This window comes from Ovis canadensis, chromosome 6 (genome assembly GCF_042477335.2).
Source record: "Ovis canadensis isolate MfBH-ARS-UI-01 breed Bighorn chromosome 6, ARS-UI_OviCan_v2, whole genome shotgun sequence".
NCBI classification, from domain to species: Eukaryota; Metazoa; Chordata; class Mammalia; order Artiodactyla; family Bovidae; genus Ovis; species Ovis canadensis.
In genome coordinates, this window is record NC_091250.1 from 33,298,677 (window position 1) to 33,319,523 (window position 20,847).

Here is a 20,847-nt window from a genome sequence, read left to right on the forward strand (position 1 = left end):
GAGGTAGAGTAAAATGAGGTCATATAAGTGGACCCTAACCCAGTATGACTGCTGTCTGTTTAAGAAGAAGAGATTAGGACAGCAACAGACACAGAGGGGAGACCATGTGAAAACACAGGAGGAAGATGGCCGTCTACAAGACAGGGAGGAAGGACTCAGAAGAGATCAACCCTACCAACACCTTGATTCTTAGATTTCTAGCCTCCAGAAACTGAGGAAGTAAGTCTGTAGTACTGTGTTATGGCAGCCCTTGCAAACAAATTCAGAAAGGGAGACCTTGTTCATAATACATACTATGGATAAATTATTTAAACATGAAACATATAGCTCATCCAGTGCTTCTAAAGGATGAATTTTCCCAAATGATATTCAGGCCTTTCTTGTCAGAAAAAGGAATACTTTCTGCTTCATCCATCCTACTTTAAATAGAGGAATAATATAATAATCAGCAGCAGTAAAAGAAAGGAATACCAAAAGATCTTTGGGGTGGGGAGAGAGGGGAAGGAAGAGGAGAGGAGTATTAAGGGAAACATTTTTAAATGGAATCCCCAAAGATCATTTAAACCACTCACCTTCCCACTGGACTCCTTCTTGCTGGATTTCAGCCAGAATTGTTGGTAACAGTATATCCAAAATATATAAGTACTATTATTTTGTTATCAAGAGCAGTGTTAAATCTTTAAAAGAGAGGTGTTAAATTACTCTATTTGTAAAACTACAATTGTCCAGCTGGCTTGTAATTCCCTGGGAGGTAAATGCTACACAGGATACTCATCCAGAGTCAGTGAGCATGAACAGAGAGAGCTTATGGCTTAAGAAGAGTTTGCAAAATGCTAACGAAAGGACAAGTTGAAATACTAATTGTATTATTTAGTTGCACAACTCTACTAGCCATTTAAAAATTAATTCCTTCATTTAAGTTCCTATGATTTGCTTCATATATACTCCTTCATACATACTTCCACATATAGTATATGGGTATTTCTGTGCATGTTCTCTGAGCGTCCATTTGCCCTACAGGAAACTGGGTTAACCAATGTGCCTACATCAAGTGTAAGGATTACATGAAGTAATGAGCACAATGTCTAGCATTTAGTTTAGGCTCAATGAGTACAAGCTGTAATGGTAATAATTATCTCTGGGTCCTGACTCTACGGGTTGGTGGTATTGCCTTCCTTTTTCACTTCTTGCAACTTTACCTGCCTTTTCCAAAATTAGATTGTGAGACTGGCCAGTATATTAACTTGTTTTCTATATTCAGCCTTTCAGACTTGTATGATGAATAAATAAATAAACTGGCCCATCTTCAGTATTACCCATATCATTCTTCTCTAGTTGAATGTATTATGATTTTCCTGGAGAGGAGATGAGGGGAGGGAGGACCCTGAAAAGTATTGGTAGAAGGCAGAATCTCAATAGTAACAAAATCCAATTCTCAAAACTTTTTAAAGTAGTATCAGAACATATATTTTTGTTTTAATGCCCAAACTGGTCCAGATGTCCTTCAACAGAAGAGGATGGGGATTCCATCTCTTTGTGAAACAGACTGCTGAACTTAGTTGCTCAGTTGTCTGACTCTTTGCAAACCCATAGACTGTAGCCCTCCAGGCTCCTCTGTCCGTGGGATTCTCCAGGCAAGAATACTGGAGTGGGTACCCATTTGCTTCTCCAAGGGATCTTCCTGACCCAGAGATCAAACCTGGGTCTCCTGCCTTGCAGGTGGATATGTTACCGTCTGAGCCACCAGGGAAGCCCAAAATAGACTACTCATAAATGGCACCCCACTCCAGTACTCTTGCCTGGTAAATCCCATGGACAGAGGAGCCTGGTGGGCTGCAGTCCATGGGGTGGCTAGCAGTTGGACACGACTGAGCGACTTCGCTTTCACTTTTCACTTTTATACACTGGAGAAGGAAATGGCAACCCATTCCAGTGTTCTTGCCTGGAGAATCTCAGGGATGGGGGAGCCTGGTGGGCTGCCGTCTATGGGGCCGCACAGAGTCAGACACGACTGAAGCGACTTAGCAGCAGCAGCAGCAGCAGCACTCATCAGTAAAAAGGTATAAGTTATGACACACCCCACAGCATGATGATTCTAAAAAACCACTGTTCTGAGTGAAAGAGCCAGGCATAAAAGTCTACATACTGAAAGAACTCATTTATAACAAGTTCTAGAAAGGCACGCATAACTCGTGGTGGTATAAATCAGGGCAGAGGGCAGGACTGACTGAGAAAGGGACACGAAACATTTTTCCAGGGGGTGACGTGGAAACGTTTTATGTCTTGATTGAAGTGTTGGTTACCATGGGCATACACATTTGTCAAATCTTTGTGACCCCCATGAATGGCAACACGCCAGGCCTCTCTGTCCATCACCAACTCCCAGAATTCACCCAAACTCATGTGCATCGAGTCAGTGATGCCATCCAGCCATCTCATCCTCGGTCGTCCCCTTCTCCTCCTGCCCCCAATCCCTCCCAGCATCAGTCTTTTCCAATGAGTCAACTCTTCGCATGAGGTGGCCAAAGTACTGGAGTTTCAGCTTCAGCATCATTCCTTCCAAAGAAATCCCAGGGCTGATCTCCTTCAGAATGGACTGGTTGGATCTCCTTGCAGTCCAAGGGACTAGCAAGAGTCTTTTAATTTCATGGCTGCAATCACCAAAATAAACATAACCTTGCTTTAATTAGCCTGGCCATATGGTTACATACTGAGGACTTTGATTTTTATGTAAGCCAAAGCAAGCTGGAATCCCTGTTCCTTTCTTCTCCCTCATTTTCTTCCATTTATTTTGCAGAACTCAGCATGGAGTCTGCCTAGATCTAAATGGGCTGCGTGGACAAGTTGTTAACCTTTTGAATTCTTCACTGTAAAATGAGGGAGCTTAATCCAAGGCTCTAAAATGCCTCCGGTCCCTAAGATTTGCCCTCTTAAGTAGATTGTCAGGACCTTGAACTTGGCCCTTGATTAATAATATGTTTAGTTAATAAAATCTGAAAAAAATAAAGTACATTCCCAAAGTCAAGTATAAGCCCTTTGCCTCAACAAAGCCTAGGGCTTTTGCTTCCTGATGGCAGTCAGCATGCTTTGGCTAATAATGAAGCCTCATCTCTAAGTCTCATGTAGAATCATGTTTTAGGAGGGACACCAGTGGGTAAAGAATCCACCTGCAATGTGGGAAACCTAGGTTCTATCCCTGGGTTGGGAAAATGCCCTGGAGAAGGGAATGGCTACCCACTCCAGTATTCCGGCCTGGAGAATTCCACGGACTATACAGCCCATGGGGTCACAGAGAGTCGGACACGACTGAGCAACTTTGACTTGAAAGGTTACCTACTCTTTCCTTTAGGCAAGAACATACAGCAAATCAGATATTTGAAAGTTGATAGCTTTACTCTGATTTTTAAAATGGCAATACATAGTTTTGTAGAAAATTTGAAAATGCAAGAAACTGCAAAGGAAAAAATAATAATCTTTTTACTTTTTCCACCTAGGGTTAATTTATTATATTTCTATATGTATCCTTTCAGTCTTTTAATTCATGTATCTATGATATTTTTAATCTTTATACATATGTATATGTGTCATTAACATTTTTCATGTTGTTCTCCCACAAATTATTTTTTAATTACTCTCTTCTAGCCCAAGGATTTTCCTGTTAAGGACCAAACAGAAAATATTTTTGGTTTTGTTGGCAATTTGGTCTCTGTCACAACTGTGCAGTTGTGCTGTGGAAGCCGGAAAGTAGCCATAGGCAATAAATAGATGGTCATGGCCATATTTCAGTAAAACCTGATTGAGAAAACAGGCAACCAGATGGACTTATTCTGAAGGCCATTATCTGCTGACTTCTGGACTTCAAAAAATCTTGTTCATTGTTTAGGAATATTTCAAAATTGATCTGACCCACAGCCTATTGTCAACACAAGCTATTTTCGATTTTTTTGCTATTATGAACAATAATGTGATATGTATACCTATGATTATTTCAGTTAGATAAATACCAAGAAATAGAACTGGTACTAAGACCAAAGAACCAACAGAACAAAGTACATACACACACATACAATCGGGCACTTTGTCCTACCCCCGAGAGAGAATCTCTCTTAAAAGTGCGATGTTTTCCTCTCAGATTACGTATATGCTTACATAGATTCCCCCTGCTGCCCCATAAGTGGCATCACACTATGTTTCTGGTTTACTAATCTGCTCTTCTTATTTAACCCTGATGTTTTAATAGAATCATTTTGACTGTTCTGTAAAGGGGCAGAGACGAAACCAACACTACAGGTACGTCACAATGTTAGTCCAATTCTCTGTTAAGAAATACCTAGCTTATTTCCGATTTCTATTAAAATTATACTGGAATAAATACGGGGGGGGGGCTTGTTTTTATCTAGTGTGGTAAATGTGGGGAAGGTAGGTGGTGTGGGGACTTTAGAAACATAAGCTCCAACACTGGACATTGTTCTCAACTGAAATCCAAAAAGCTTGTACAGCATGACAAACATATGTATCTTGTATTAAGTAGAAAATTATTAAATTCTTGCAATTTAAAAATTCTAAAACTACTTCCAAAAAATTTTTAAAATTCCATGAAGTTTATTTGCTAATTCGACATTATTATATACATCTAATATATAATAGATGTATATAATCAGGCAGTATCAACTGCTTTACTATACCTTACCTCCAATCTGCCACATGATGCTAGGTAGAAAAATATCATTCAACAAATACTTGCTGTGGTAAGAACTTAATTAGACACTGGGATGAATACTAAGACAATTCTTTCTCTGAAGGAACTTTAATTCGGTATATTAACAGGGCTTGTCTTTTAAGATCTTAAACCAGTGAGTGGATCTCACATTTCGACAATTTTTTTTGTATGTATCTCTTAGGGAGGAATTCAGATTCAGAGAAGTAAGGCAAAGCTTTCAGGAGATGAGATTTCTGCTGAACTTTTAGGACAAGCAAGATCTGGATATACAGGAATAATTTCAGAGCTAGAACTCCTGTACCTAAAAGATTTAACTGCATTTGGCTAACACTGAATGTGTGCCTTATAACGACCTCTTTCATTTCTTTCAACAGTTCTGTGAGACAGGGACTGTTCCAACCCACAGATAAAGAGACCGAGGCACAGAGGCCAGGCAACTTGTTTCAGGCCTTCACCTAAGCCAGTCCTGGAAGAAGCGAGGTTCAAACCCAGAGAGCACAGGGCCACCGTGTCCCCTGCCTTCTTCAGCAGACAGGAGGCAGTCTGTCTGGGGAAGCACCTCACGGGGTTGGACTGGGCGCCGCAGCCCAGCAGACCAGGATAAGAGGAGCCTGACTAGGACAGAGGGGCTGCTCACTGAAGCAGCGGCAAAGTGCCTTGCATTCATTCATCAACAGGCTCACAGATCGGAAGAGACGGGGCCCAAAGAGCTTCAGAGCTTATAAAAAGTGCACTTTGCTTTTAAAAAATGTTTTTGTGTAAAATCAAATGTCTTTGATTTTATACAAATTTGAAACCCAGGTGTTATGGACTACATGTTTGTGTCCCCCTCCCCATCAAAACAATAAAAAAATCCATCATGTTGAAATAAAACCTCTAGAGGACTACATTCAAAGGTGTGGTCTTTGGAAGGTTATTGGGTTTAGAGAAGGTCAGACTGGGTAATGAAAGGAGGGTCCTTAAAAGAAGAGAAAGAGATCAGAGCTCTCTCTACGTGCCATGACCCACATGAGAGGAAACAGGAAAGACAGGCCTCACCAGAAACTGACCGTGCTGGCACCCTGGACTCCGACTTCCCAACCTCCAGAACCAGGAGACGTGTTTGTTGTTTAAGCTACCCAGTTTACGGTATTTTGTTAAAACAGCTTAAACACTAGGACATCAGGGAAATGTCTTTCCCCTGGTGTCAAATGTAAACATTCCCTTCAAACCATGGACTAGGAAATTGACCAGATGTAATACAAAGTATGTTCAAAAAGTATCCCTTCCTCCCTGCAAAGCCCTGTGTGCCTGGGGACCCTGGGGTGTGTGCTCTGGGGGCAAGTCTCCTTGCAGACCCAGGGCTCCTGCCATCTGCCAGAGGCAGGTGTATGATGAAAGGAGAGGGAAGATGCTATCACTGCACATCGGTTACAGGGCATGGGGTTATAAAGAGGAAGAGAACACACAGATGAAAGGACTAGAGGTAACGTGGACACAGGACATCTGCAGAATGTGGGTCACGGCATCTTACAGAGCTCAAGGTCACGCACTCCTTAACTTTGCTCTCAACAACACAAAACTTGGTTGTCAAAAGATTTCTGCAAGAGGCCATTCTTCTCCTTCATTCCTCCCATGTGGGGTGATTCTTCCATCCCATTGGTGCAATGGGAAAATTACGGGCTTTGGACAGCTGTGTGCCCATCAGCAGCTGTGTGCCCATCAGCAGTTGTGTGCCCCGTTTATCTCTCTGAGTCAGAGTTCCTTCAAGTGTAAAAGGAGCATAATGAGATTCGCCTGGTGTTAAACAAGAAGACACCAACTTGCAGTGCCTGATCCATGCTAGCTTAAAGGAATTTAGGTAGAGAAAGAGATAACTTCTTGGAAACAAGAACTGAGGCAAAGTGTGCCCAGACACTTGGTCGGATGCAAGCACATGTGTTGGACAGATTTTTAGTACAGAGAACCAGTTCACACTAGGGCCAGACAATCCTATGGCTTCACTTTGGTTCCTTGGGGAGCCCAGAATCAACCCAGACTACTATGTGTCCCAAGACTCTGTTCCATTTCCTTTGCTGTCCTTTGAAAGCAGGTCAATGTATCTCTTCCTCCTTTTGATTTCCCCTCGAGACTAATCCCCGAGAGTCACATTTAGAGATAAAACCTTATGCACTCCCCAACCACCACGCCCCCAACCTGTGTAAGGCTAAGGTGCATGACAGTAATTATGTACTACTGGAGGAAATGGCAACACACTCCAATATTCTGGCCTGGAGAATCCCATGGACAGAGGAGCCTGGAAGGCTATAGTCCATGGGATTGCAGAGGTGGACACAACTGAAGTGATTTAGCTTTAGCATCCTACAAGGGATACTTGTAATAACTTTGTTTTATTGTAAGCTCAAACCCAGAGATTCATTTGTTTTCAAGGCCATTTTGCACTAGAAGAGTTGACTCTTCTCCCCCTCTGAAATGTAGTAAATCCCAACTACAAGAAAAATCAGCAGCATTGGACAAAGACCTTGTTCCAAGGATCAGTTTCCCTCTCAACAAACGAATTGGCTGACAAGAGAATAAACTTCTCTAAAAACAAGCAACAACAACTACAAAAACGAAACCTCTGAACAGTGATGGTAGCCATAGTAATTATCACAGGGAGGCAGAAAACCAGAGAAAACAAGATTCAGGTTCCAGCTGTAATACTTCTTAGCTCTTTCATCTCGCAAAACGAGGTCACCAACTCTTTCCTTGTCTACCTTGTGGGGTTTTGTAAAGATTCAAGAATGTATGCCAAGCATAAAAACTGTAAAGACAGACACCTCATTCTACATCTGCCACATATAAATTAAATATGCTTTAGGCACACAGTAGTGCATAATCCACTATTCTAACATGCATTGTTACTCATTATTTGGTGAGTAATCTAGTATGCTTCTGACAGTCTTATATATTTTATTAGAAGAAAATGAAATGTAAGGACTTCTCTGGTGGTCCAGTGGTTGAGAATCCTCCTGCCCATGCAGGGGACATGGGTTCGATCCCTGGTCCAGGAAGATCCCACATGCCATGGGGCAACTGGGCCCATGGGCCACAACTGAGCCCTCACCCTAGAGCTCGTGCTCAGCAAGAGGAGAAGCCACACCGCAATCAGAGGCTTGGGTGCCACAACTAGAGAGTAGCCTCTGCTCTCTGCAGCCACAGAAAGCCACGTGCAGCGACGAAGATCCAGTGCAGCCAAAAACTGAACAAAAAACATTTTTTTTTTAAGGAAAGGGAAAAGTTAGGTGTCAAGGTTTGTCAAACATCACACTAGTTCCTTGTATCATGCATTCTCGATAAAAAAGGCAATCTTTGCGGCTCTGGCCAGCAAAACCAGCAAGCCAATATCTCAAACAGAAGGATGGAACAAGGTTTTCATTCACAACTGGGGTGGAGGTGACAGAGAGATTACTGTGATTTAGACTCACTCTATCATTTCCAGATAATTCAAAGAAACCTGAATTATCCAACAATTTCCTCTTTGAACCATATTATCTTACCTTTGTGCCCTCATCCCACTGAGGTCCTCTGGGGGTCATGACTTCATCTTTTATCAGGGGGCCCAAAAACAACTGATAGCAAACCACTGTTTCAGTGACTACTGAAGGCTGGCTAAGGACATCACCTTGGGGCTCACTTTGTGAAAGAAGAGGATGATAATTTCTTTCAGAACTGAGCAACAGAAAGGACTCTGCTTTCCTTGAAGAATTAGTGATTTATCATTTTGTTATTTTTTACTCTGTGAACAATGAGAATCTGAATAATGGAGCAGGGATCTGATTTTATACCTTTCCATGAATGACCTTATACTGTTGTGAATTATTTCTCACCTTAAATCCAAGGGGAGGAAAATAACATACCCCAGTTTAATTAGTATGCTGTTATCAGCTTATTTAAAAAATAGTGCTTGAAGAAAATAACCCTCCTGTGGTTTTAATAGCTACTTAAAACTAAATAATTTTTTACAAACATTTAAAGAAAGCAATAATCTGTTTTAATTGAAGAAAACCATAATACTAATTTTGAAAAGACTGTTGATGTCATGGTGGTTTATTGGGTAAATACAAAGTATAGGCTCTTGCTTTTTTTTTTTTCAAGCAAAGCCAAAGAGATTAGAAACCAAGTAGACACATTCTTTTTTTAGAATAGAAACATAAATTAGTTTTAACTAACAATTAGGCACTTAAAATGTAAATGTAAAATGGCATTTTGAAGTACAAACTATAGTTAACGCGCCCAAATTCCTCCTGAAATGTTTTTACAAACACAAAAGCACAAGCATGGAAAACATATTTCTAAACTAAGAGAATTTCCCCTCTTGAAAAAAGGAACCTGAATTCAAATCTGTATGACAGACCAATGATTAAGGTACCAGTGGGTAAGAGAAAAGAGTTTCTGAAATTTACATATTTAATTAAAACATAAGCATTTAATAAAACTATTACAGCAATATACAGTATATATCATAATGAAAAATATATGTCAGGAAAATAATGAATTCTAGACTTAGAATTTTACTTTACAACAAGGCACTTAACACATTGAAACAGTACAGTAAATTTCCGAACGATGCAATTGGCTACCTCTCAAACCTTGTAATAATCTCTCTTTTGTGAATATAGTATAACATAACCATACATTTTGCAGCATTAATCATTGCATAGGAGGTAAACTAAATAATGAATTCCAACTTGGCAATTAGATTAGCTAATAGCTGCTTCTTTTTCTTTTAAAGGACAGTTTTAAATAAATCCACAATAAACAGCTATTCTTATTCATGATTCATTCAGAACACAACATAGTTAGATTAATGAGTAATAAAATAAATCAGAACTTACAAGGTGTGTATCTGTATAAAAACTTATCTTTGGGTACCTTTTGACATGATTTTCAGGGTTTAGGTATTGAAGTCAAGAGCACTTCTTAATAGAAGAAATATTTTTAGCAAGTAAGTCAGAGGAGTTAAATTATTGCAACACAATGACATTGAAAAAGGACTCTTTATACATACAAATAGAAAAGCCTTCAACATATGGCATATTAATTATAATATGTCCGATTTAAACATGTAAACTCATTTATTAAGAATTCCTTCTCACACTTCCTTACACTACAGGAGTGAGTGTGTTAAGACTGGCTTACATTTGAAATCAGCTTTACAGCGCAAAATAAAGTCAACAATATAAAAGGATTTTAATAGAAATATTCAAAATATTCAAGGAACAAGATGTTAACTCTCAAAAAAGTAACTGCATGAATTCTAGCATGTAAAAAAAACAAACACACACACACACGAGAAAGATGGCCAATTTGGTGTTTCAAGATAAAGTATAGGAAGTTATAAAGGGAGACATTAATGATTGTGATAGTGAGAGGTAAAAATGGTCTGCAAATTTTCTTCGATCAGATGGATAAAAGATTAGAATTATAACCCCTGCGATCTAAGCACATTTTCCCTTTGGAAAAGGTTTTAAATGCCTTTAAAATAATTCCTTTTGAAAAAAATAATTACTTTTCATGATGCTTTCAGATTACTGGTAAAAATAATAATTTTAAAATGCCTTTAAAACCTTGGAAATACACTTGTGCCTAGTTGGTGTTCCAAGACCTATAACATATTTCCACAAGAGGGCACTGCTGTACAGCAGAGAACCTTATGCACTGTCATTCATCAACCAGCTCAGTCACAACCACCTCCCCACCTTCCTTCCATAGCAAAACTTGTTTCCCAAGATGCCAGGAAATTAAATACCAAATTCCAAATTACCTTGGGTGGAACTGAGTGGGTAAGAAGACTGTTTTCAGAGCTAATGTAGGAACTTAGGAAAAAAAAAAAGAATCTGAAAGGAACTCATTTTCACTTGAAAGATTTTTTTTAAATGTGGCATCATTCATAGAAATTATATATTATAGAAATATTGCACCAAGGACTTAATCACAGAAAAAGCTTCAAACTGGAGCACTGGCGTACAAAAACAAGGATAATAGATAAGATCGTATGTTGTTTCAAAAGGCAAGCTCATAATTATGTTCTTTTTTTCGGTCGAGGTATAATTGACATAAAACATTATATTAATTTTAGGTTTACAATGTAATGATTTATTTGTACATATTGTGAAATTATCACCACAGTAAGACTAATAATTGTTTAAGATTTATATCCCCAAGTGGCATATGGGGTTGAACCTCAAGTTTGGTTTCCTAAATGTAAATGGGTTTTGCTATTTCTCTTATTTTCCCATCTAGAAACTCTAATAGTCCCCTCTCCCCTTATTTTCATACCACATGCTTCCACAGCATTTATTACAGAGCAGTGGCATATACATGGGAACAGTGGTGTCCATACATGGGGTCATAGATGTTTTTAAAGTTCTTCAAAAGGTGATGGTATTTAAAAAAAAAACGAAAACTGGATTACTTGATTAAAATGCAAAGCTTATACTGTTTTCAAGGTTGTCCAATAATCAACACACCATGATTTTTAAAGCTTAAACACCTTTCCTTACTTAATTTGAAAAAGAAGGGTTATACCAGATCTAGCTGAATGAGGCTTTAAGGTATATCAGGTTGTTTTATTTCAATTCAAGGCTCAAGGAATATATCAGTGTTAGGAGAACAAAACTCAAGCTTCTGTGTCAGATACTTTTCCTCACAATTAGATAAGAAAAATTTAAAATCAGTATTTTCAAGTGGAATACATTGTCTTATCGCCAGCGTCAATATTTAACAAATGAAAATAAGTGAAAATTACGTAGAAGTATAGCTAAATACACCACGTAAGCTGTACATATGGTTCTTATTGACTTAATAATAAATACTGGAAAGACTTCTTGCATTTCAAAATCTGCCAAGGATGTATAGGGTTTCAATTCGTGTTTTAAATAAGTAAGTTAGTCTTTCTACTTCCTGATTCAACCTTTAGTGTTTCTCTTTTACCGAAAGAATCATACTGAAAACATACACAGAATTTTAGCACCAGAGGAGGATGACCCTTCTGAACAGAATTGTTTTGTGCTTCTCTTAGACAAGTTCAAGTTCAATTCTGTGTACCGAGTCAAGGCTGACTCATTGACAATGACAAACTTAGGGATGTTTTTCATTCTGAGTGGGGAGAAATCTTCACCATCAATATAAAGGTAACTGCCTCCTGCTACCCAGACTGACTTTTCCCCTGACTACTGTTGATGATTTTGTAACCTTAAATTTTTTTTCTATGATTACTAGAAGTTTAAAGAAATCAAGCCAAGAATTTTCCAAAAGATTCAACAGCATTAAACAATGCACTAAATCTGGCCGGATTTTTTTTTTTTAATCCATCTTTTTTTATTTTTTTTAACATCACCTGAAAGAACCTCAGAAGCAGCTACCCCCCTTTACTGAGGAGCCGTCACCATCTAACGCACCTATTCGAACCGCAGATTACAGTGGAGCACCATGGTATAATTTCAGGGTCAAAGTAAAATTACTCAACTGTGGTATGTGTCCTTAGGACCAGTACATAAGAAACGAGTCTCTTGCTAAAAGGCAAGGATGAGATAAACTTTTGGACTCTATCTTGGTTTTTCCATAAAGCACAATGGAACTAGGAAGAAATGGTTTTCAATGACATGTGCCCAGTCGGATTTCTGAGTTCCAATTCACAGCTCCATGACAGATCTCAGCCAGGGTGTGTGTGACCTGGGAGAAAAACACAGGCTTGTTCCCCACAGGGCAGGAGTGTCAGTTCACACACCTATGTATGTTCAGCCTGTGCTACACTGTTGACTGCCCTGGGGGGTACAGATGCGAACTTATATGTGGAGAACAGAAGCCCCCCTCATTCACATACACAGCCCCATGTCTCCTGTATACCTGTCATAGGGATCTCAGAACGAAATATTTACACACATGTGAAATCTGCGGGGTGTCTCAAATACTTCTCTATTGACTTAGTTCACTTTTTAAGTTATAAAATTATCAGTTAAAAAAAGAATAAAGTGAAAGTGACACGGAGTACATTGGCTGGTAGCAGCAGCACGTATTCCCAGACCTGACCCTGACCTCCCCTAAGGCAGGACAGAAACAAGGTTCACCCAAAGTTCACTCACAACCCACGGCTAAGAAGCCTAATGCTAAAAACCACTCTCAGCATTCGGAGATTTTATTTACACAGTAGCTGTCTGTATCCAGATATCTTTATTTATTTAAAATTTTAACAAATTCTTTTGACCTTGGAGGAAAAAAAAAAAAATCCTGAAAAAATTCTGAAGTAGAGAGCTTTCCTGGAGAAAGAATAAGGAAGGAGTAGCCTGTTCTTTGGCACCTCTTTAACAAGCTCATTAGTAAAATCCCAGTTGGAGGGCTTGTCACCAATGAATGAAGAGCCGAAGGAGAATTTAACTTTCTCAGGATGAATTAAAAAAAAAAAAAAAAAACAGTCCAAGGGTAATACTTCGTTCATCTTTCTAATCACTTGCACAAAACTTGGTCCGCTTCTTCCTTTAGTGATCAGTTTTCCTAAAATAAAAATCAAAACTATACCTTTGGTTACAGCGATAACTCTTTTGGTGTAAGAGCCAATGCCTCTGCTCTGCTCCTCAGGTAGATTTCTCATTATCTTCACCAATCTTCTGAACCCGTGAGTATTTCTTGCAAGATGATTTGAAGCAGCCAGGAGGCCAGGACAGAGGCCAGGAGAAGCAGCAAGGGATCGAGCCTTGTACGTTTTTCTCAAAAAAATAAAAGATGGGGAACCACCATGCTCGAGACAAGAAATTAGTCTGTGAAGACACCTTCAAGTTCTGTAAAAGGTAAAGAACAGGAAAACGAGACATATTTTTCACGATTTGCGCCCTACATTGCTTCTGAATTAAACTGTCATTTGCTATAACTGAACAGGGAAACCAGCAGAATCTGAATCACAAGACAACAGTCGACGTTGCTCCTTTCTCCAACTCTGATAGGGCTTTCCAGGTGGCGCTAGTGATAAAGAACCCACCTGCCAATGAAGGAGACGTAAGAAACACAGGTTCAATCCCTGGGTTGGGAAGATCCCCTGGAGAAGGGCATGGCAAGCCACTCCAGTATTCTTGCCTGGAGAATCCCCATGGACAGAGGAGCCTGGCAGGCTACAGTCCATGTGGTCGCAAAGAGGTGGACAAAACTGAAGTGACTCAGCATGCATGCATCAACTCTGACAAGACTCTGGCTCCACCCTTGAACCCCTCCCCTCTTTGTGGCTCAGGCAAATCTGCCTGTGATTCCAGGAAGAATGGAGACTCAGGAATGGATGTGAGAGATCTCCAGGAGGAAAAATCTTCAGGATATGTGAGCGGTCAGATCTATGGCTCAAGGAAGGTGGAAGAGTGAAAGGAGAGCTCATAAGGTTGACAGTCTTTAAGGGGAAAGATGGAGATTTCAGTTCAGTGGCGTTAGTAGTTACCTAGATGGGACCGGAAGAAGGAAGATGTTAAGTAGGAAACAGAGCCACAAGGACAAATGAAGTAATCCATAGAAAGGGCATTTATTACTGGGCACAACACTGAGAACTGGAGTTAGATCCGCAGGGAATAGCATATTTCATTGCTCACAAATTCTCGCAACACTGTAAGCATCAGACAATATGGAAAATATGGTATTGGACAATAATCAGACTATCCCAAGATAAGTGGGCTTCGCTGGAGGCTCAAACAGTAAAGAATCTGCCTGCAAAGCAGGAGACCCAGGTTCAATCCCTGGGTTGGGAAGATTCCCTGGAGAAGGGAATGGCAACCCACTCCAGTATTCTTGCCTGGAGAATCCCATGGACAGAGGAGCCTGGCAGGCTACAGTCCATAGAATCGCAGAGTCAGACACGACTGAGTGACTAACACTTTCACTTTTTTTCTCACATCCCCAGATAAGTAAGTCATGGCACGAAGACTAACTCTATTGACACTAAGGACATACACTGAGGCTAGGAAGACACGGTGAAGGAATCATTCTGTCTTGAGACTAGAGGCAGAGAGCAGGAGATAGGCAAGGCTTCTCAGAAGAGATGACATCTGAGCCACCTCTTTCAGAATGAATGGGAGAAGAAAAAAAAGAATCATATGGAAACAAGAGGCAGCAGAAATAAGGAAGGAAGGATAAGAAGGGAAGTCAGAGAGCATAGTATCACTAAAAGATGTACAAAGTCCAGTTATTCATTAGTCACTCATTTTTGCCTGACTTTAAAAGAGTTGGTGTCTTCCTCAAAATAAGTTCTCTGAGTGTCTCACCTAGCTGCACAACAAAGCTTCTACAGAGAAGGCTTCTAAATTTTTATTCAGTTTTAATTCTCCTATACGTTACCTGATGAGTAAAACACTGTGCTCTACAATTACACAGCATTTCACCCTTAAATGTCATTTATATTTGTGACATTCTTTAAGAGGCAGTCATCCCTATAAGTCAATTGACCTCAACCACACATTTAGGTGGCAACAGCAGTTATTCCCATTAAGCTACATGAACCCCCCCGATGTGTGAAAAGAGGCCCCTTGCCTTTAAAGAAATTATCCAAGGATAATTTCACTGCTCTCACCTTTTCATTGGCCATGGAATGGTACCACCAGAAGAGCCGAGTTGTGATGTAATAGGCCACGATCACGTCGACGGTATAGTGTTCGTGCGCTACCAGAATGCAGATGATCCCGGCAGCGCTCAACAGCCAGCAGATTAAGTGATACCACCAGAAGTGGCGAGGCGAATCTGGACAGCAGAAAAGCGACAAGAGTTAAGAAGCATTCCCCGAGATGAACTGAACAATGACAGTCTACCCTAAAGACCTGAGAAAAGTCTTTCTAAGGCCGAGACGTCACCGGCAGAGAAAATGGATAACCCAAAGTTATGAGTCACTGTGAACCGCCCAGGATTTGCTCGGGTTGAGGGGATGGGGGCAGGGGAGGCTGCTGGTAGCAGGTCTAATAGTCATTTCCCTGCGCAGGTTGGTAACACTGCTCTAGGTTTTGCTCACGCAAATAATAAGGAAGAGAACAGAAATATTTCACGTTAGGTTGAGATTGGCTCATACTGGCTCCCACAGGGACTCCGCTGGAAAGAAAAAGGGCAGAGGTCAAAAGAAAAAGGTACCGTCTATGGAAACGAGGGATGAGAAAGCAAGAGTGATTTTAGTTCTTATACATAAACTTATTTTCATTCCTGCAGGGAGAGAAAAATGGCATTTGTGCCTAGCAATATTTTGATTCTCAGCAATTTTATGCTGTTATTGCCAATAGCAACTACAGGACAGTCCCTATGTAAAGCCTGGGCTTCCCAGGTGGCTCAGTGGTAAAGAATCCACCTGCAATGAAGAAGATGTGGGTTCCATCCCAGGGTTGGGAAAATACCCTGGAGAAGAAAATGGCAACCCACTCCAGCATTCTTGCCTGGGAAATCTCATGGACAGAGGCGCCTGGTGGGTTACAGTCCATGGGGTTGCAAGTGTCAGACACGACTTAGGAACTAAAAAACAACAGCAAAGTAAAAGCTTAGGGTTCTTGCCAATGCACTTATGGGTTTGAGCCTTACCTAGTGAGGCCACTATGTTCATGACACTGATCAGCTTTAAGAGAGAACTAAAGCCCTTCACCGGAGAAGGCAATGGCACCCCACTCCAGTGCTCTTGCCTGGAAAATCCCATGGATGGAGGAGCCTATAGGCTGCAGTCCATGGGGTTGTGAAGAGTCGGACATGACTGAGCGACTTCACTGTCACGCACTGGAGAAGGAAATGGCAACCCACTCCAGCGTTCTTGCCTGGAGAATCCCAGGGACGGTGGAGCCTGGTGGGCTGCCGTCTATGGGGTCGCACAGAGTCGGACACAACTGAAGCGACTTAGCAGCAGCAGCAGTAAGGCCCTTCACAGGGTAAACATGATCCTGCACCAACCTTCCTACACAGGCAGTAATGACACAGGTATAAATGGAAACAGCACTCATTTCTAATAAGTCTTCTTCTCTTGAATAACTGTTTTTTTCCCCTCTTTTAAAGCTTTATTAGCTCACAAAGATAATAATGTAATACTGAAATTTATTTCATATTTAACTGTGATTATTTGTATAGTGATATTTACTTTTCAGAACGTTACATGACACATCAAATCAGGCATGGTTCAAGTAAAAAATAATATAGCTAGTGCTCTTTAGGTCCAACGTGGAACAGTAAGATGATAAACCTGTATTTGTATTTGAAAGTCTGATTTCCTACTTCTGAATGTACAACTCATTAATTCTTACTTGCTTCATCCTGCCACTAGGTTCCAGCCAATAGCTCATGGAATCCAAGAATTTTATAGCTGGGAGAAGCCTTACTTCCGTAATGTGGGAGGCCAGATCCAGTCCCCATAACTGTTCTGTTAGGCTCTGAATGTTAAAAACTGAAGTAACATTCAGCAATCTGGAGCTTTCACTAAATATGATTCTCCAGCACCACAGCCCTTACCCTTGCCTGAAATTCCACACCAGTCTTGCTTCCTTCCCATCCTCACGGGTCACCTGCTATTTACCTTAAAAGTTCAAAATGCTTCAGCAAAACTTGTGTATTGGTTTATCCACAAGAGGGGCTTCCCTGGTGGCTTAGACGGTAAAGAATCTGCCTGCCGATGCAGGAGAGCCTGGTTCTGTCCCTGGGTCAGGAAGATCGCATGGAGGAGGAAATGGCAACCCACTCCAGTATTCTTGCCCGCAAAATCCCATGGACAGAGGAGCCTGGTGGGCTACAGTCCATGGGGTTGCAAAGAGTTGGACATGACTGAGCGATTAACAGTTATGCACAAGAAGCAAAGCTGAAGCAGGTGGGGAGTAAAGAGGTGGCCCGAATGATCAATTTACTACTCACAGATTTGAAAATCAGGCTTTAGGAATATCTAGACACCCTAGCACTGCTCTCCCATAAAAATATATTCCCTACTAGCTACTACATTGGGACCACTGCTCATTAATTGAGAACACTGGTGGACCCAAATAGAAGATTTAATATAAACTATTTTGAAACAGAAATGGCAAAATGGCAATCCTCTCTGCTCTCTCATTCTATCGCCAGGGATAACCTTGAGCTGAGAGATGATGACAAAATTCTTAATAAACTCCACTGTCTGTGTGGGATCCGATCCCTGCCTGTCAATGACTACCAGAGATAATGGACTCAGTGTAGTAGCAAGGTGAAAAAGAAAGAGGAAGAAAAAGTTTTCTCAATTAGTAAGACATTTGGTACTAAGAGCTAGGTGGGTTTCTCCAGGCCAACTTTATAGGGAAGGAACCTAGGTCCCGATGATAATCCACCGATGACAACAGAATGTCAAACAAGGAGTGTCCAAAACGATCAAAAGTCAGGAAAGCAAAAATATACAAATAATGCGTCTAACTCTAGCAGCGGAATCTCCAAAGAAACCACTGGAACCATTGCTTACTCATAACAACAACACATGGTATAATTTAGAAGCTGTTTCCCCTAATTGCATAGGAAGCGGACCTAAACACGGGATACTTGGCTTACGTACGGAACGGATCCTAAAGCTGGGTTCGTATACAGTATTACAGATTTGCCCTTTTGTTTCTCAACAAAGCTTAGAGAAAGCAGAATGTAATTCTTTCCTTGCTATATGTAAACTTACACAAGTTTAAAGAGCTCAAGCCCAAACCATACCTGGGGAAGGAAACATGTCTACGCACTGCACTTGCCTTTATTAAAGTAGAGAAATAATTATGCAGTTGCCCTATTGCGCGGAGGCAAAGGAACAACAATAAGCCAACATCCAGGCTATTTCTGAGCAATTCTACCAGACCAGACACTTGGGTTTCCAAAAATTCTAAGCAGAGCCAAGAAACTGAGAGTGGCACTGCTGAAGTCAGCCTCCAATTACTAACTGTGGACTGTGGCTAATTCACTCACTTTCCTTATGCTTAAGCTTCCTCTGAAAAAATAGGGGAAACCAGTGCTTCCCTCCTGGGGTGGCTGCAGGGATTAAATAAGCTAATCTGCACTAAGGGCTCAGAATAGTGCCCAGCACAGAGGAAGCATTCTGTCTACTCATTGTTATTGGTAACGTCCCCTCGTCTTCAGTTATCAAACTGGCCCTCCGTTTCCTGGGGTATTTTCTCTTCATTACCTGGTTTTCCACCCACAGTGGCTTCACTCTCAACTTGTAACATCTCCCTGCCATCATCCTTGTCTTCTATAAGCTTTTATGATGTAACAGATTAGAGGGAAGATTCTACCACCCAAATGAACCTCTCAACTGGAGAGTGACCTTACACAGAGATGGGACCTTTCCAGAGCAGAAGCTGGAGTGAGAACCACACACAACATAAATCGCTCTGCCCGCCACCCAGAACCAACAACTAGGTATTAGAAATTTCAGAAGACTGAAGTTGAAGGAGATACTGGTGCCCACACAGAGCTAGGTTCCTATCTTCCACCACTTCCCCAACAGTGTAAGAACCTAAATACGAGGGGAAAGGTGCCCAAGGCCTCTGCCTTCAAGGCAGACAGTGTGGCAAAGGCCGAACACTTAATAGACTGTTCACCCTGCTCAAAGCTTGTATGTAGCATTTAGAAAGAAAACAATTCAGAAGATATACAATTGCCATCAAAAAACAAAAAGACTTCATCTACTACAGAGACTCGCATCTCTTTGTCATAATGCCCTCAAAGCAGAATTAAAACCTATATATCAGGCAATCTAAGGGCAAGAATTCACCTCTGCTCCACTGGAAGAGAAACCAAGATGGGTCTACGCCTGTTTGGATTGATGACGGTTAAAAGAGGAAGGAAGAGAACTGAGCCAAGGGGACAGAAGGGAGGTCTCCTTCCCCTGCTTTCTGCCCAAAGACCCTTATGATATGCTTTGCAAGTGAACAGAATTGAGATAAGACTCCAAAAGAACACTGGCATGGAGATGGGGTATCTTGCAATTGAAGATGAAGGGTTAATACTGACCAGCTGGTAAAAATGGAGGACGAAGCATCACTACTTCAAAAGTTTTGAGATAATGGGCCCCACTACACAAAGCCTCAGAAATCTACAAGGGGATGTGCTGGCAGCTAAAATCAAATACAGTCCCCACTCCTCTTTCCAATGAACAAGATATTCTAGGCCCCCTCCCCACGAAGTTATTGGAATACACAAGAACTTTGTATAATGAGAATTAAGTATATAAATATGGAAAGATATCTCACATTCTCATCTCCATGTTGCTTTTTAAGAGGAAAATGGTCAGAATTGGCAAAATGTTTCGTGAAGATGCCTATTAAAGCATAGTACTGGAAGTGACGCAATTAGAATAAAGTCAGACAAGGAAAAGTTACAAAAGAGGAAAACGTTAAGCAAAGCATTGGGGATGATGTAATGAATCCGTAAAATGGAAATTTCACTCAAAAGTCCTTTCCACTGGGCTCTGGAGCAGGTTGATTCTTTTTGCAATAAACTTAACGATTCCTCTTAATTCCAACATTAAAATAGCCTTTCATACCTTGGTAGCACTAGTGGTAAAGAATCCACCCGCCAAAACAGGAGAATGTAAGAGACTGTGGTTTGATCCCTAGGTTAGGAAGAGCCCCTGGAGTAGGAAATGGCAAAGCCCCTCCAGTATTCTTGCCTGGAAAATCCCAGAGACAGAGGAGTCTGGTGAGCTACAGTCCACAGGGTTGCAAAGTCAGACACAACTCAAGTGACTTAGCATGCACACACCTTAAGAAGTACTATCCGAGGAGGGAGACATTTTGGAGGCATGCTGAATGTTAGCAAGAAGCCAGGGCTAGGATTTAACCCTACACACACCCCTCCTTCCATGGCTCTTAATTTCAACAGAATAAGGGCTCATCAGTTTCAGGGCCTAGGGATTCCAGTCACTGCAACAACCAACAAAGCAGGAATGAGTTATCACTTACATTCTTTGATGAACAAGTAAGTAAGTGTCAGCACAACTGTGTGGCCACTGAAGAGGAAGTCCCCACACAAGATGTGCGATCCCGTGATGGACAATCCACCGCCAGAGATCAGCCGTAGAATCCGTTGTACTTTGGCCTGAGAGTCTCCGTTGAGCTGAATGACACAAGAAGATCAGGAAGAAAATTCACAAGCTGATAAATCAAGTGTTAGCCTAATTTATG

General features: G+C 41.0%; 1 protein-coding gene across 3 annotated transcripts in view; it reads right to left on the bottom strand.

The window, feature by feature from the left end:
* Nucleotides 1-10,771: 10,771 nt before the first annotated feature.
* Nucleotides 10,772-20,847, bottom strand: part of SGMS2 (sphingomyelin synthase 2) — a 93,706-nt gene continuing 83,630 nt past the window's right edge. For all 3 annotated transcript variants that reach the window (XM_069593544.1, XM_069593545.1, XM_069593546.1), the window contains exons 4-6: nucleotides 20,626-20,779; nucleotides 15,282-15,448; nucleotides 10,772-13,518 (exon numbers count right to left, since the gene is read on the bottom strand). In XM_069593544.1, coding sequence (XP_069449645.1) covers nucleotides 13,315-13,518; nucleotides 15,282-15,448; nucleotides 20,626-20,779 — 525 coding nt within the window. In that variant the 3' untranslated portion in view covers nucleotides 10,772-13,314. The remainder of the gene's footprint in view (nucleotides 13,519-15,281; nucleotides 15,449-20,625; nucleotides 20,780-20,847) is intronic.